Source organism: Lucilia cuprina, chromosome 5 (genome assembly GCF_022045245.1).
Source record: "Lucilia cuprina isolate Lc7/37 chromosome 5, ASM2204524v1, whole genome shotgun sequence".
NCBI lineage: Eukaryota > Metazoa > Arthropoda > Insecta > Diptera > Calliphoridae > Lucilia > Lucilia cuprina.
Window position 1 is genome coordinate 14446321 of NC_060953.1, and position 19187 is coordinate 14465507.

At 31.6% G+C, this 19187-nt stretch overlaps 1 protein-coding gene across 1 annotated transcript in view; it reads right to left on the reverse strand.

The window, feature by feature from the left end:
* Positions 1–19187, reverse strand: part of LOC111684015 — a 56584-nt gene that overhangs the window by 33681 nt on the left and 3716 nt on the right. Inside the window, exons 2-4 of the mRNA XM_046951556.1 lie at positions 17259–18801; positions 7680–8121; positions 4773–5141 (exon numbers count right to left, since the gene is read on the reverse strand). Of these exons, the coding sequence (XP_046807512.1) occupies positions 4773–5141; positions 7680–8121; positions 17259–18300 (1853 nt within the window). The 5' untranslated portion in view covers positions 18301–18801. The remainder of the gene's footprint in view (positions 1–4772; positions 5142–7679; positions 8122–17258; positions 18802–19187) is intronic.

Sequence of the window (19187 nt, forward strand, 5' to 3'; positions counted from 1 at the left end):
TAGTTCTGTTCTAGTTCTGTTCTAGTTCTGTTCTAGTTCTGTTCTAGTTCTGTTCTAGTTCTGTTCTAGTTTTATTCTAGTTCTGTTCTAGTTCTGTTCTAGTTCTGTCCTAATTCTGTACAGTAATTTATTTTACCAGCAAATTCATGATTTTGTTTATAAAAGCCTTCATTAAGATTATTGAGATTACAACAGAATTTAAAATAAATACATAGAAAATATCCTTTAAAAATGTCAGTAACATTGTACATTTTTTAAGTATGTATTTATATAAGTAAATAAAACAACATACATGCATAAATATACATACAAATGTATGTATACATCAATTTGTAATAATATATTCCAAAAATATGTTTAACAGGTAAATTTTATATGTGTTAATAAAAATTCCCATTTACATATTACGTTCTAATTTCATTGTGTAGGTTTATTTTAATCTTATAAAATCGTTTCTTTTTCTCAGTATTTCTTAAATTCCTATAAATATGTTTTAATTTTTTGTGTAGGTTTTTTTTTTAGAAAAGCTCATAAATTCAAACACTCTCACTAAGAAATGTAACCTTTTACTTGGCAATATTACGCCCAGTTTAAGAATTTTCAACCTGTAACAGCCATCATCAACATCTGCAGTCTCTTGCCATCATCCTAGACTGTTTTTCTCCAAGATGAAAAATGAGTAAAAACTCTTTAAAATTCTGTTGTTTTTTCCTTTAATAACATTTGACATTTAAAAAGTGTTTTGTTTTGTTTCAGTTTCTTCCATCCATGACTATACATTATAATGGCATTACTACCACCAACATCATCATAGTATCCACTTGTCTCCTCTTTAGTTAAAATCAGGGAAACCAAGATTTTGAATTGATTCATCTAAATATGTTTTTTTTCTTCATTTTTATGAATAAAAATAATTCTTAAATTGTTCTGAAACGTGTAAATATCTGATCCATGAGTCTATACGACGCACCACAAAAAACATGTTTTTGCATATTTTGGTTTCCCTGGTTAGAATAAACAGTTTTTGTAAATATATTTTTATATTCTCTTTGAGGGTTTTGTTTTTGTTAATATTTTTATATATTTTTTAATATTCAGTGCGACATTTTTAGTAAAATGCAAAACAAGAAATAAAATCATTCATAAAAACCAATGTCTTTAACAGAAGTATCAGTTGCAGATTGTTGTAAAGTTTATATTTATATGAACTTACTAACAGATGCATATACATACATACACATACGTATCCTTACATTAAAATGTGTTAATCTAAGCAAATGAAAATTAGATAACATTAACCCTTTTGTCTGGTGTGGCAATAGTAGATAGAAAGTAAATAAAATTCAAAATAACTATATTAAGTAGTCTGAACTTGAACAAAAATTGAACTAGAACAGTACTAGAACAGAACATGAACAGAAATTGAACTAAAACAGTACAAGAACAGAACTAAAACAGAACTAGAACAGAACTAGAACAGAACTAGAACATAACTAGAACATAACTAGAACAGAACTAGAACAGAACTAGAACAGAACTAGAACAGAACTAGAACAGAACTAGAACAGAACTAGAACAGAACAGAACAGAACAGAACAGAACAGAACAGAACTTGAACAGAACTAGAGCAGAGCTAGAACAGAATTAGAACAGAACTAGAACAGAATTAGAACAGAATTAGAACAGAACTAGCATATAACAAGAATAGAATAGAACCAAGTCCTACCCTATCATTATCAAACACAATTACTTAATTACTTAACTTTATTTAATTTACAAATTAAAACTTACATTAATTCTGTAGTAACTTTAATGTCATGTGACATTTAAATTTTGACATTCATTATTCAAATGTGTAATAAACCAACAAGCAAACTGTGTGTGCAATTAATTATAATACATTTTTTTTATTTTTTGCTAGAGTATACTTCTAGGTTAGTAACACAAACACATAGAACAAAAAATAAATAAAAAGAGTGTTTGTTATATTACAATTATACAAACAATGTATATAGAAATTAGTTTTCTACATTTATTTACTAGATATAAATGTACATAAATTTAACCCTCATAAATTGACATTGACATCTTATTAAAAAAACTATCAAAAAATTATAAAGCATGTATGTATAAGTGTACAAGTTAAAAATAAAAACAATTGACTTAAACCTACAAGTATGCAGTGAAAATTGCACTTAATAAAATAAAAGGTAGAAAAAAGTTTTTTTTAATAATATTTTTAGACAAGTTGTAAAAATTAAATAACATCACAGCGGGCAACACCTACATAAATTATATTTAAATTTATGTTAAAAATAGGGTTGTAAAATAAACAATTTTTTTTAATTTTTTTATGAATACAAATAAAATTATATGGATAAATATGTAAATATCAAATGTAATGTTGTTTACATTAAGAGATTAAAAAATAAATATTTTTTTTTTAAATGAAAAGGGTTGGTTTAAGTTTTTTTACATACTTTTAGCTGTATATATTTAATAAAACAAAAGTATATTTTAGGGCGGGTAATGTGAATAGTAATTTGTGGTTTTCTTGGTTGAATTAATATAGAAATTATAATATATATGTTAGTTGTGATTATAGGAATTCCATATTGTATAAATTACAAAGGAGTCTTGGAGTAATGCCTTTAATTTTAACTTTTAGTGTTCCAGTATTATTATTTCTAAAAGGAAAAGTATACTATTAAGTGTCATTGATCTTGACTCCATTAATATGCAGGAAGTACATTTTTTCTCAGCCATAAATACTTCACATAAATACGGCACCATCACACCTCATGTCATTTAGACCAAATATAATTTACTTCCGTTTTGTATTGGTATTTTCAATTGAATTTTATCCACAGCACAACATCTCACTAATTGTTTCTTCCATTAGTTTTTGTGGGCTGTAGTCATTTAAATGTCATTTACAAATTGTAATTAAATAAAAACGAGTAGGTTTGAATTCCAAAAAAAAAAGAGCAAAAATGTATTTAAATGTCAAAGATATAATTATATTTATGGACATTTTTGTATTGTTATGTTGTTACGTCGTAAAAGGTCAAACATTAAAAATATTTGGATACTATTTTTTTACGAGATCATGTTGTAAATAATTCAATAAAATATCTCTAATATTTCTAACTTCTTACTATGTTAGGAAAAGAAATTACAAGAATTTTATCTCTTTTATATAGACATCACTGTTGTTCTATTTTTAATTCGTTTTTAATATGCATTACTTATTTTTGTTATTTTTATTTAAATTGAATATTGACATTTACTTAGTAATAAATTTAATTCAATTATTTATGTTTTTTTTTGTATTTTTTCAGAATGGACATATGTCGTTGGAATATTTCAAATGCATCTGAGTTAATATCATTTCGTTGGTTAATAATAGCAATGATTTATATAGCGACAATAATCTTAACAATCTGTTCCGATAATATAGATGACAAATTATACTTTAATAATAATGCTAATTTAACCTTAACGCAAGAGGAAATGGTAAGTATGCTATGAAATAAAAATTTTCTAATGCCGAAAATTATGCTACATTATTTAGTCGATAATAATACTCGAACTAGAAAAGATCTAGAACAGAAAGATCTGGAACAGATCTAGATTAGAACTAGAACAGAACTAGAACAGAACTAGAACAGAACTAGAACAGAACTAGAACAGAACTAGAACAGAACTAGAACAGAACTAGAACAGAACTAGAACAGAACTAGAACAGAACTAGAACAGAACTAGAACAGAACTAGAACAGAACTAGAACAGAACTAGAATAGAACTTGAACAAAACTGAGGTAGAAGCAAATTGGAACTAAGTTAGAAATTAACTTCAGTTCTAGTTCATGAACTAAACTAGATTTGGACTAGTACTGGACTGTACAAAGCTTTGCTAATATAAACGTAAAACGTATTTAAAAAATATTTTTACGATTTTAAGTCACACATAAATTTAGGCGCTTGATATTATTTTAAATTATAGCATACTTTTAGGCGTTCTTTTTTATAAAATCCTCTCTTTACTGAACAAGTAAATTTGTTTTAAATTATTTAATTTTAACATGCAAAGTGACCAAATAAAAATAAATTATTTTAAATACAAATAACATTAGTAACCTTAACAGTGGACTTTAATAGGGTCAATACATACATATGTACCTACGTACACTTAGCAATTAAACCTTACAACTTAATTAAAGTAAATTAAACTAACATGTGTTTCTTAGATATTTGACAAACATTTTTATATGTATACTTTATAGCATTTAGTATTTTGATTGATTGTCTCGATTAAAATGACTACATAACACTTGAGGAGAAGGTACTGTTTCCTATTTCAATCATTAACCCAATTAAATATTATTTTTTGTTATTTTCTAGCGTTGCAACTTAGCGAATAACCTTGTTAGCCAAGAATCGTATCGAATCAATGCAATGAGGTACGTAAATAACTTTTTTGAGGTCAATGTGTTCTTAAGTCTAGAATAAGGTTTACATTTTCTATTCCGTTTCAGTCTTTTTCCATTTTCTCTAAAAGATAAATAAATACTTTTTAGCACGCTAAGGTCATGCCCAATATGTAACTACAAAGTATTAAGCAAAGGAGTACATAATTCCATGATTATAAATTGCAAACAAACAATAGACAAAGGACATTTGCAGCCAAAACGAAGGTTTTTTTTCGTTTTCACATATGCATATAAATAAAAATTTCTCAAAAGGAAAAAATTATTTTTAATTACACTTACCGATCTAACACAGACACCATACATATAATGGCCAGACAATAGAATGTATTTATATAATAGTTAGCAAATGAAACATATTCCGTTTGAATCACTGAGGGCCCCGCCGTTGCTGTCAACACCTCATCCGTTTCAAGATCCGCTTTTATTGTGGCAACTGTGGATTGGACTGTTGTGGGTATTGTTTCCAGTGGTGTTGTCTCGCCAGCAAGACTACTTAATGCTTTGGACCATTCCATGGGATGAGTACTTAAAACAAATAGTAAATGAGCCAATGCTAGACCAGCTAGTAAACCATGGCATATATTGGAAATTAATAACCAAATTCGTTGAGTTACACAGGCCAGCTGAATATTGGTGGTGATTTCTTGTCTGGAAGAGGAAAAAAAATATTTCAAAATAAGCATAAAACAAGGGAAACTCAAGACAACGAATTTTTAACCCAGAAAACTCAGAATTTATAACTCAAATCAGATTTTGGATATATCGTATCCAACATATAGAGAAACCTATAACTAACTAAACGAACTAGAACTGAACGGGAACTGAACTAGAAATGAACTAGCACTAACTAGAACAGAACTAAAACAGAACTAGAACAGAACTAGAATAGAACTAGAACAGAACTAAAACAGAACTAGAACAGAACTAGAGCAGAACTAGAACAGAACTAGAACAGAACTAGAACAGAACTAGAACAGAACTAGAACAGAACTAGAACAGAACTAGAACAGAACTAGAACAGAACTAGAACAGAACTAGAACAGAACTAGAACAGAACTAGAACAGAACTAGAACAGAACTAGAACAGAACTAAAACAGAACTAGAACAGAAGTAGAACAGAACTAGAACAGAACTAGAACAGAATTGGGACAGAACTAGAAGAGCAGTGATTTAGATCTACACAATATACAGCTATTTATCGAACAGTTTTGTCACGTGTCTATGCAAATGCTTGTGTGGTAGAAACACAACCCGTGTTGCATAAACTCAAATATTTTAATTTTTATTTGCAATTCAAATTATAAATACATAACTATGTATGCACTTGAACAATGTCATATGATCTAGGTTTGGGTCTCTTTACGGTTGCTGTTTGGCCTTTAAGTATGGTTACCATTTAAATGTCACGACATTCAACAACGTCTTTTCCTATACATAGTTAGAAATCCAAGATTTTCTTGTTAAACTCTATTGCAAGCAACGTTGCTATATTCATTTTCGTATTAAGAATATGTTCTAACTTGAAAATTTTCCATTAAATACGATAATGCAGCAGCTTGAGCGTAGGTTGCCCATAATGATTGTGGTTTTTCTTGCACATTGTTTGTTGTTGGTTGCTGCTGGTATTTCTCAAGTTTTAATTTCTGTTTCCTCTGTAGTTTTGTTGCTCCTGCTGCTGCAGTTTCATAGTTTTCTTTTAAATTTCTTGTCGCTGGTTCTGTTGCAAGCAAAGCATTTTTCTCTGCCGCATACAGTTTCTTTGTAGTTTGGGAATTTTTTTTTTTTAATACATAATAAAGATTAAAATATGAAAGATTAAGTAATGTTGTTTTTAGTATTTTCCAGGATATTTGTAGCAAAAAAAAGAAGAAAAATATAACAATTAATTTTTAACTAAATCTCTATACTACTAAATGTTAAAAATATTAAAATCTTTAAAACTCACTCACTCAAACCCAACTTCACTGACAACTTTAACTTACAAGACATTTTACTAAGAAATAACTACATAATGATTATTAATACATTTTTATGCAAAAAGACCAAAAATAACTTTCAATAGTGTCTTAATTTTATGTCTTAAATTTAGATTCCCTTCTCGTCCTGTGTGTGGGTTGTTTGCCTTTTTATTTAATTTTCTTTTTTTTTTGTTCGTTACCAAAAATAACTTTTTGTATGTCTGTTGTTATTTTTGTAGTCCCCAGAAAATACACAAAAGCCTAAATTTTGTTTGGTAATTCTTGGAATTTTTTTTTGTCTACACATGGTTTGTTGCTATTCTATATATCAGCAGCCCACACCAAAGTCTATTCGATATTGTGTATGCCTCTGAGGAAAATTGTTAAAATAGAAAGTTATGAGAATTTCATTTTGTCTTTGTCGTTAAATAAATTCATATTGCGTGACATGGGATTTTGTTGTTAATTCAAAATCATAAAATCAACAGAAATAAATTTAAAATTATTATGTAGGTGTATTTGTCGTAATAAAGGTGTTAGTGTAGATTGATCGTAAAAATCGTAATGGTTTTCTTTAGAAGTGTATGTGTGAATACAAGTTGTATAAATAAATTTTTTGGCTTTCACCCTGCTAACTAAGACTAAATCTAAAGAAACCCTCTAGAAGTATGCAGTAAAAAAATTATAATTCATGATAAATATTTTGAAGTTAGTAAATTAGTACTGTTCAAACTTAGATTCAAATTAGATCTAGTTCAGTTCAAGTTAATTTCTAGTTGAGTTTTAGTTAAATTCTAGTTCAGTACTAGTTCTGTTCTAGTTCTGTTCTAGTTCTGTTCTAGTTCTGTTCTAGTTCTGTACTAGTTCTGTTCTAGTTCTGTTCTAGTTCTGTTCTAGTTCTGTTCTAGTTCTGTTCTAGTTCTGTTCTAGTTCTGTTCTAGTTCTGTTCTAGTTCTGTTCTGGTTCTTTTCTAGTTCTTTTCTAGTTCTGTTTTAGTTGTAGTTCTGTTTTAGTTCTAGTTCTGTTCTAGTTTTGTTTTAGTTCTGTTAAAGTCATGTTATAGTTATGTTGTAGTGATGTTCTAGTTCATTTATATCTTTTGAAGAAACATACAACTAATTTTCAAAAACTGTGGAGTGTAGTTTTTGAAAATTAGTTGTATTTACTTTCAAAATCTACCAAAATTGTTAAGAAGAAAATTTATTAAAGTTTTTTCACCACACTTACCTATAATATTCACCATCTAGTAGACAACGAGTATCACCATAACTACCACTCGTGCGCATACCAAAGCCGGCACCACCACTAACACCATCACGTAAATTACCACTGCCAGCACCACTACTACTACGAAGACCACTAGCACCACCATTACCACCTCCGGCACAACCATTATTTGTATCACCATTGTTAGCTGTATGACCACCAATTCGTCCACTCATGCCACCCGAACGCATAAACGAATGTTTGCCATAATAACTATAGTGCTCAACTGGTCGATATCCTGATGACGTCTGCATAAACATTTTGTCAATGTGCGCGGGCGTATCATCTGTGGGTGAGACGACCGGTGTGAATGGATTGTAAATTTCTTCTCCTTCTGCGGGTACAATGTCATCTGAAAGCTCTTTTAATATCGATGTTAAACCACTGGCTGTATAGAATTTACCTAAAAAGAAAATTATAGGAAAAATAGTATAAAATTTAAACAAAATATTTAATATAACTTAAACAACAATATGTATATTTTTGTTAACTTAATATACAAAAAAACAAGTTGTTGTTATATGTATGTATTGTTGCTTGTTTAAGTTTGTTATAAAAGAGAGCTTAAATATAAATTGTTCTATATTCGGTAGTTTATGGATAGTAGAGGTTTGCTAGGGGAGTTGACTTAAAAACAATCATGTTAAAACAGAAAGATACTTTTCCCCTATTTTGTCAATGACATAAAAAATAATACACTTTTTGTGTACTTTTTAGATTTGTGTAGTATCTTTGAAATAGTTTTTTTTTTATTGTTGAAAAACAAAAACAAAAGTTAAATGAAATGCAATTTTGTAAATGTGTTTTTAATAAAAAGGATTTACAAAAATTACATATAACTAACTAAATAACTAATGAATTTGTTTTAGTAATTTTTTAAGTAATGACATATTGTAGAACGTTTATTCCATTTTAAGTCAATTTGTTATAAATTCAATATAATTTATTGTTTTGAAGTCCTATAGATGTCATTATCTACCTCTAAGCGTGTCACTATTTACCTCTTCTATTCTGTTCTCATTCGGAACCCAAGGTAACGTTGTTGGAACTAAGAGATAAAAGATATTGTTATTGGTTTCTTCACACGATTGATAAAAAAATTGATGAACTCAGTTTCCTGAACGCAATTCCGAAAAATCGACCAATCAGTATTTGTCAGAAATGTTATTTCCGGAATAACATCACTTTCAAGATACTTGGATCTAACTTTGACGAATGCCAATGAGTGGCAAAGAAAGAGCTACAGAATTTCACTATCCTCCACACATGCTCTACATACGTCTGAATCCGCAGATCCAACTTTGCATAGATGTGCTCATAATCTTGCGTGTCCACTCTGAATATGTACCACACATACTAACCTTTCAGACCTGCTCATTTTGAGGAGATTTTTCGTCAGGGTCACCCCATATTATTTTCGTGGTTTTATCCATTGTTTCATTGTTCCAAGAGGCCTTTTAGGATTCTATCACCCATATTTTCAGTTCAGCTTTTGTTGCGTCGAATAGTTTTGCCTATATTACATTCGCCCTTTCGTTACCGACTACGCCCGAGTGATCTGGCTGTCGGTAAATATATTGGGCGCCACATTTTTATACCCTTCACCTTCGTGAGAAGGGTATATATAAATTTGTCATTCCGTTTGTAATTTCTATAATATAATTTTCCGACCCTATAAAGTATATATATATATTCTGGATCCTTATAGATAGCAGAGTCGAATAAGCCATGTCCGTCTGTCTGTCTGTCTGTTGAAATCAGTTTTTAGAGGTCGCCAGATATCGGCGAGATCCGAATCCGAATAATTCAGTTAGACATGCTTTCGTGAAGATCGCTATTTAAAATCAGCAAAATCGGTCTATAAATAACGGAGATATGAGCAAAAATCCGAGACAACCTCTGAAAATTCCATCAAAAAAGCCACATTTTTTCATGCTTTGTGGGTATAACAAGAACAAGAACAATACAGCTGATATTTGTATGAGGGTGGTAATACAGTTTGACGGTGGTATTACAGTACAACGGTTAATATTTCTTTGCAGAGATACAAAATAAATAAAAACTGTTTTTTAAAACATACTTTTAATTCAAATTTACGCATTCCGTTATAGATTTGCTAGTTAGCTAGTTAGTTAGTTAGTTAGTTAGTTAGTTAATTAATTAATTAGTTAGTTAGTTAGTTAGTTAGTTAGTTAGTTAGTTAGTTAGTTAGTTAGTTAGTTAGTTAGTTAGTTAGTTAGTTAGTTAGTTAGTTAGTTAGTTAGTTAGTTAGTTAGTTAGTTAGTTAGTTGGTTAGTTATTTAGGCCAGGTTAGGTTCATAGGAGGGTGAATACTACATCAAATCCGAAAAAAAATTTTTCTTCAGTGTTAAGAAACTCTGTTTCCTGAACGTAATTCCTAAAAATCTTCCAATTAGTATTAGTCAGGAATGTTATTTCCGGAATAACATCACTTCCAAGATACTTGGATCTAACTTCGACGAGATGACAAATCTCCACAAAAAAAGCAGGTCTGAAGTTAGTATGATAGTACGTAGTCTGAGAGAACACACAGGATTACGAGCACATTTATACAAAATCGTTCGTTTATGCAGATCGTTCAAATCACATTGTAGTACCAAGTAACAGTCGGATGTGTCATTAACCGATCAAATCCAATTTTGTTTGAAGTGCAGGCTGATGCCTTTGGGGCTACATTAGTCACTAGATCTCTTCCTACATTGATCCATTGCCTTCCCTCTATGTAGGTTTTCATTAGAATAACCTTGTTCTACGACTAAATCATAACCTTTTAATAGATCTAGATCCAACTTAAATACAATAAAGAGTCTTTGTTAAACATTATTAAAATAAAGTCAATAAATCAGAAACAAAACGGACCAACATTAATAAACAAACAATTCACTAAAATATTAATTAAAATCTAAACAAATCTAAATTGGCTTCATTTCCAACAACAAAACACAATCTAAAACCCTATAAAATAAAATGTTCCAGTAAAATTCTGAAAATTTTCCCAACTAACATTTGTGTGTTCTAAAAATAACCTAAGTATAGCAGATTTGTTTACACCCTACAACCCATACCACATACACAGCTATAGCTACACATACATATATTAATGTTTGCCAAAATATCTGTGTATTCATCCTAATGTTTTTGCTAAAAATCCATCAGGATATAAGAAAAGCTTTCGTTTCTCATTTTCATTGTACGATTTTATTTATTTTGCTGAAGTAGCACAGTCGTTTTTTTTTTCCTGAAAAGTAGTATGATAAGCATTATGGTGTGCGTTTCCAAAAATAGAACCTCATTCCCGAAAGTTTTGTTGAAATGTCTGCGTGTGTAGATTTCTTATAAAATAAAGAAGGTAAATAACAATAAGACTTGTCCGTATTTCTTGAAATATTTTCAGTTAATGTGTATTTCAACAAACAATTTAGTTGTTACGTCGTTGTTGTTGTTGTTGTTCTTGAAGTTGATTGCTATTTGGTTTTGTTTTTCTTCAACATTTATGGTCATTAACGTTAATTTTGCTTCATTTTCGCACATTCATTTAAAGAAAAATAAATTAATAATTCTTTGTTATTTAGGTTGTTGTTGTTGTTGTTATTGGTTGAAAATTACTTTAATAGGTATTGGGTTTTATTTTTATAACATTAAATGTTGTTAAAGTATGAGTGAGGCCTTTACCTGTTTTAGATTTATTTTCTTAAGCTTTTAATTTATTATGACTTTTGAATGTTTTTTTGTAGGGAATTTGAAAATTTTAGTTGATTTATGGGACGTTTTTCCATAAACTTTATAAATTGTTATGATTTGTTTAAACTTCTCTTTATTTTTTCATATTTTGTAAGTGGTAGGTGGTTTGGAGGATCAGGTTCTAATAGAAGGCCTTCAACACCGAACGGACGTTTTGCTCTACCGATTTGTCTCTATTTTAAGACGTAATTTCAGAACTGAATTGTGACCCTATCCTGGCAATGTTTATGTTTGAATAAGACCAAATTTAGCTGTCAAGATCATGCCAAACTATTTGTATTTTGGGTTTCTTCATAAAACTTCAATCGCTAAAAGGGTTACCACAATATCAAGCTTCAACGATCACTCCTTCTTTACATTCTCGAGAGTTGTTGTAAAGTTCTTGTAGAAAATAATTTAAAGAATTCCAAAACCTGGTAGTTTCCTCATTCGCAAGTCTTTAACTTCATACTCTTCAAATACATATTCCCTGTTTTTCAAAACCATCATTCACACTTCAATCACTTCACCGTTTCCAAATCATTTTAAATTTCCGAAGACAAAGACAAAGGAGACAAAATTGTCAAACCACAAACAGACCTCCAGAAGGACTGTTGTGAGCTTCTTTACCAGTGTGTCCAATGGAAATCGAACCTACAAACGGAATTTTCATATACCAAGGCTCTAAGGAGCTTAAGTTCTTACTGGTTTTGGTCATATGTGAGAAGAGTAAGGTTTGATCTTCAAAGCTGACTTTTCAATTATGAAAATAAAATCTCTGATCCGATCTTTTTTGTTGATCAATTCAGTATTAATCCTAAAGCAATGTTGTTTGATGAAAGCTCGTTCTGGATCTTTCAGTTGAATTATAATCGATTTTAATAGGATCACTTGTATAACCTTTAACATGAATTGAGTCGCTTAGATTGGAATTATAAAGAACAGTTTTGAAAGCGACTTAAATAGAAACAATTGGAATTGGTGACCTTCAATTGGACGAGAATCGAATTGAATGCCATCGATTGTGTTGAAATTCAATTCAATGAAAACGTTTGGATTCGAATTGTCTGAGTGGAGTGAATTAAATCGGAACTAACTTTAATAGAGTTAGTTGGACTAGAAAAAAGTAGATTAGATTGGACACCATTAGAATAGGATCTATTGAATAGAAATCAACTTGAACAGAATCGATTAGATGACACTCTGCTGGACTAGAGTCGAGTATATTAGAAACGACTTGAATCAAGTCATTTAGAGTAGAATACATTTGAATAGAGTCGTTTGAATTATAATCGACTTGAAAGCAGTCTATTGGATTAGAAGCCGTTAGAATAGAGCTAAAATAGAGTCGTGTGGATTAGAACCGACATGAATTATATCATTTGGGTTCGCATAAGTTTGAATAGAGTCGATTGAATTATAATCGCCCTAAATGCAGTGAATTGGATTAGAATCAACTTGAATTGCTGGAATAGAGTCGAGTGTATTAGAAACGACTTGAATCAAGTAATTTATATTAGAATCAACTGGAATAAAGTTGATAGAATTGATTTCGTCTTTAATGCTAGTCCACTGAGTTCACTAAAATACAGTCGATTGGATTAGAACCGAAATCAATGGAGTCGATTAGACACGGATCTGCTTGAAATAAGTCGATTAGATTGTACTCTGCTAGAATAGAGTCAAGTGGATTAGGAATGACTTGAATCTAATCATTTAGATTAGAATCGGCTTGAATAGAGTATATTGAATTGTAATCGCCCTGAAAGCAGTAGATAGGATTGGACACCATTACAAAAGGATCTATTGGATAGAAATCAACTAGAATAGAATCGATTAGATTGCACTCTGCTGGAATAGAGTCATGTGTATTAGAACCGACTAGAATCAAGTCATTTGGATTAGTATTACTTTGTAGAGTTGATTGAATTGTAATCGCCTTCAATTCAAGTCCATTGAATTCACTAAAAATACAGTCGGTTGGATTAGAACCGAAATCATTGGAGTCGATTAGATATGAATTTACTTGAATTTAGTCGATTAGATTGTATTCTGCTAGAATAGTATCGAATGGACTAGAAATGAATTGAATTGTAATCACCCTGAAAGCAGACAATAGGATTGGACACGATTATAAAAGTTTCAATTGGATAGAAATCAACTTGAATAGACTCGATTAGAATAGACTCAAGTCATTTGGATTAGTATACGTTTAAATAGAGTAGTTTGAATTATAATCGCTTTGAAAGCCTTGACAATAGGATTTAATTTTACTAAAATTCAGTGGGTTGGATTAGAACCGAAATCAATGAAATCGAATAAATCGAGTCGATTGGATTGTACTCTGATAGAATAGTTTCGAATGGATTAAAAACGACTTGAACCAAGTAATTTGTATTAGAATCAGTTTGAAAAGCATCGATTGAATTGTAATGGTCTTAAATGCAGTCTCTTGGATGGGACACCATTAAAGTAGGGTATAGAAATCAACTTGAATAGAATCGATTAGATTGTGCTCTGCTAGAATAGAGTCGGGTGGATTAGAAACAATTTGTATCAAGTCATTTGTATTAGAATTACCTTGAAAAGAGTCGATTGAATTGTAATGACCTTAAATGCAGTCGATTGGATGGGACACCATTAGTATAGGGTCTATTGGATAGAAATCAATTTAAACAGAATCGATAAGATTGCACTCTGCTAAAATGGAGTCGTGTGGATTAGAACCGACTTGAATTAAGTCATTTGGTTTCACATAAGTTTGAATAGAGTCGATTGAATTATAATGGCCTTGAATGCAGTCCATTGGATTTGAAACTACTAGAATAGGGTCTGATGGATTAGAATCAATTTAAATTGAGTCATTTCAATTGGAATCAACTTAAATATATAATATTGAATTGAAATTCATTATACTTAATATAATCTATGGAATTGGAATATACTATCATAGGGATATACTAGTGTCAAGCTGGTTATAATCATTTAGAATGAAGTTGATACAGTTTCGAGATAGAAATTACAGAAGTAGAACCCTTGTTTTTAATATCTCAGCACCTGCTAGAACAGTATTTCATACAACTTCCTCACATCTCTGATGTCCCATATAGTAATGTCATTCATTATTGTTAAAACACATACATATATATGTAATTATCATAAAAATTCCACTTGCCAAATACATTGACTATTATTGCCTAATAAAACCTCGGAACGTGACGATGCTGTGAGTCCACAATAATGAATAAAGCCAAAACTAAAGAAGAGGAGAAAAAATAGCGTATGCTAAATATTTAACCTTTAGACTAGGAATTTTTGTTTTTCAAGAATCCAACAAGAACAAGAACATTTCTTGATGATGGTATGTTTGTGTATACAGGACGAATATTAAACCACTTACAAACACACTCGTAATAAAAAAGGATCAACACAAGCATACACAAGTACCATTAACATATACACTCATAATACCTACATGCATTTAGAAGTGTTTGCATATACTTATGTAGGTTTTTAAATGTGTATGTGTGTGTGACTATGTATTAGTTCGCAGACATAATATACATATTTTGTTTTATAATATATAACTTAGTTAGATTGAAAATTACACCATCATCAAACAAACAACTACTGCAGTTTTCATGTTGTTTTTTTTTTCTTTAGTTTTTGCAAATTTTCAATTTTTTGTTACAGCTGCAACAGCAGTTCCAATGTGAATTTTTTTTCATTTTTTTTTTATTTTAACATCACACTTGACCTTTAACGTCTCATGCTGAGTAGTTGTTATTTTAAATTAGGCCAAATGTATATTTTTTTTGTATGTGTTCTTTATAATAATGTTCTTATAATAATTTTATTTAAAGGGCATTATTTTCAAGTAATAACACGTCCAGTGAGCAAAAGTGCTAATGTCATGATTGATGGCCACAAAACAACTAAGTAAAAGCCTAAGGAAATATGAAATTTTCCGAGAAAAGTTTTTAAATTGATTTAATTAACGCTATAAATCAACCAATTTTCAATTGCTTGTTATAGTGTTAGTTAATGTAGTTGTAATGGTGTTGAGTGTAAATAGTGATTATTATAAATAGTTTTTTTTATGCAAGAAGAAATGGCATCCGGTTGGGAAGTGGTTAATGTTTTAGTTGAGATAAAGGAAAAACCTAGATGTCTTTCTCCTTACTGCCTAACTAAATAACTAACTAACTAAGCAACTAACTAACTAATCTATCTATCTATCTATCTATCTATCTATCTATCTATCTATCTATCTATCTATCTATCTATCTATCTATCTATCTATCTATCTATCTATCTATCTATCTATCTATCTATCTATCTATCTATCTATCTATCTATCTCACATTTTCTCTTATAAATGTCGCGCTTAGTGGTAAATATAGATGTCATATAGGGCTTTAATACAATGAATTATATTGATCCCATAACTAATCGACTTAAATAGAATAAATTGAACTGCAGTCAATAAGATCGAAATCAACTGAGATAAAGTCGATGGAATTACAATTTTAATAGGAACATAAATCAGACTCTAGTCTGACAAAATCAATAGAACTAGATTTGACTCCAATAGAGTGGATTGGTTTAGAACTGACTTAAATAAATTCTATCGGATTGCAATTAACATCGACATATAAAGTGTCGATTACATTAGAAAGAACTTAAGCGTAGGTAATTGAATTAGAAATTAACGTAATAGAGTCGAATGGATTGGAATCTGGCTGATCCGGTTCATATACAAGCACTTTGTTGAACAACTCGATCTATCTAATCTCCTGCCATAGTAGCCCCGTTGCGGAACCCCGACAAGGAAAAAGCAATCACTGATCTGAAGTCAATAGAAGGGGGTGACAAGTCCCAACATCAGATGAAAACAATCTTCCGGCAAACCGGAAGGTGATCACCCTTATGATGTCATGAAAGATTGCGCTGTTCAAAATGCAATCCCCTTTATCTAATGACCCATTCCAGTGCATTTCTTAACATCTTTAAGCCCGCGCAACAACACTACTGAGATAATCAATGAGATAATCAATGTAACAAAGGAAATAGGAATTTCCAAAGTCCAATAATTGTCTCGACAAATAGTCGCGTAGCATGTATTAATATATCCTATTGAGATGACAGCAGTACCCAAGTACTAATCTCTTATATATGGAGACTTTCCTGATGTTTCACCAATTTCCCATGAATAAGAATAAAGATCTGATGAATACTAACCTGACAATTCCCCTGCACATACCGGCGTCCCGGTAAGAAATACCGATCGGATTTAGGAATCCAGCATATGCTGCTTTGTAGACAGACCTGTTCGAAGAGAGAATTATCCAACCTATTAAGTATGGGATATATCAGTCCTTAAACCAACATTCTCTTCCCGCGATTTTGGGTATTACACCCGAAGGAACTTCAACCAATTGACCGGTCAGGTCTAGGTGTTGTGGACAACCGGCTACCCTTTGGTTAGACCTCATATCAAATCATTCCGAGGCGAAGCCAAGGATACATTTGGCATCACCAGTTTATAGTCCGGGCAGACTAGAGGTATTGGTAGCACCTCTTTAACCCGGGATTGCAATACACCATGATGGACATTTCATAATGGAAACATCCTCCCGGGAGGGGGGTAGAGTAGAGTCAATTAGATATGAATATATTCTAAAATATTAGAAGTGATATATGTTGACTTCAATAGGAATAGGATTGGTCACAAAGTCTCATTAATATTATCTTAAACTTAATTCTATAGCTTACAAACTAAAATCTGCAAATACTCACTTATTATATGTCCCCTTTTATCGCGCTGCGATTTTGTCTTTCGATGTACTCTTCTCTCCTCTAGACTCTGATCGATTTCCAGCTCACCCGACAGCGAAGCATCATTCATTTCCGAACACTGTTTCAGATAACGCATAAGCGTTTCATTCGCCTGCCTTACTTCCATTTCACCAGCCGCTATTAGCTTACGTTCACGCCTACGTCTAGACTCCGATTTACTACGCTTACGTCTTGGACTCTTTTCCAATGAACTGCGAGAACGTATTGATCTTTGGGCCGGACTAGCTGTAGGATCTGAGAGCGATTGATGTTTACGCCCCACACCACCACCACTGCCGGCACTTAGGGCCGAAGGTGTGGGTGAGGATTGTTTTAGCTCACGATCCATGAAACCTAATATACCGCGGGCAAATGAAGCATCTGCTGCAGTTTCGTGAACGCGTCTTGAGGGAGAGTGGGGCGATAGGGTGCGCCTATGTCTATGCGTTGTTATGGTGGGAGGTAATTGTTGTAAAGTTTCACGTAAACTCATAGCATCACCCGATGAGTTGCGACTACTGCTGGGACCATCAGGTGGACCGGTAGCGGCCAATTCACTAGCATCCGCTTCTGAGGGTTTTGTTAGATCGTTGTTTTCATTGGTTTCGCTATTATGTGTATGACTATGATGCGTATGACTTTCTACACCAGTATTCTCTTGGGGAGCATGACCGTTAACCAGTACCACCGTTTGCTGGGACTGCGATGTTTGACTCGAACTTGGACCGCCCAGTGTTTCGGTTGTATCTTCATTTGATGTCTGACGTTCGTGCTCTTGCAGCAAACGTGTTGCGACGGCTGCTATTAAAGCATCTGAAGCCACAACATTGCCCGAACATGTTCCCTCTTCGGCATGTAATATGTTGTCAGTGTTTGTTGTGGTACGTGCTGGTGATTTACTATCTGAAGTGCTACTTGTGTTGGTTGTCTGTCGTTCGTTGCGTCTATGACGTGATTCGGTACGTCTTTGACGATGACGATGTACTTTTGGCGTTGCTTCCATTATGTTGCTGCTGTTTTTGCTTTCTTATTTTTCTTGCTGTTCGGTTTTACTTTTTTTCTTTCTTCACGCTAAGTTAAATTCAAGTGAAATTACACCTGCAGCACGAGCATGTTCGTTTCATATCATATAGTAGGTATGACTGACTACGTTACCTTCACTACTACGTAGTTGAAATATAAAAAAAAGCTTACAGAACAGCTGTTTTAAAGGTTAAACGTTTTATCATGCAATTATTTGAAAACTTTTTTCCTTTTGCCTCAAATATAATTGTTGTTGCTGTTGTTTCGTATATGTTGTGCAGTTTTCTTTATTTTTTTCTTTTGCTACTTATTTTCAAATGACACGTAATGCAATTGTACAATTGTTGTCCCGGGCCACTTACATTTTTGTTGCAAAACATTTATCGAAATGAGGAGGTGTTTCGTGTTTTTTTTAGTTTTTGTGCAAAATGTTTATATTTTATTATTATAAATTATATGATTTCTTTCTTCTTATATTTTGCTGATTTTGTAAAACAAAGAATAAAAATTATTTTCTTAGATAAATAAGATAAATTATGTTTCATTGTTTTGATTTTCAAACTTTTTCTTGTTAGTAATGAAAAGTTGATTATTTCAATAATTTTGAAAGCATACCTAAGTGCATCATTATACCCTACACCATTTTAGTGTATATCAGTCGGCTTAAAATCATTTTCTGAATAGATTTAGCTATATTCGTACGTCCGTCTGTCCGTACATGTAAACCTTGTAATCAAACTACAGGTCGCAATTTTAAAATTTTTATTTAGCTCTATCCGACCGTCTGTCTGTCTGTCCGTCTATCATTCTATCTGTCTGTCCGTCTATTTTTATGTCTGTCTGTATGTCTGTCTGTCTGTCTGTCTG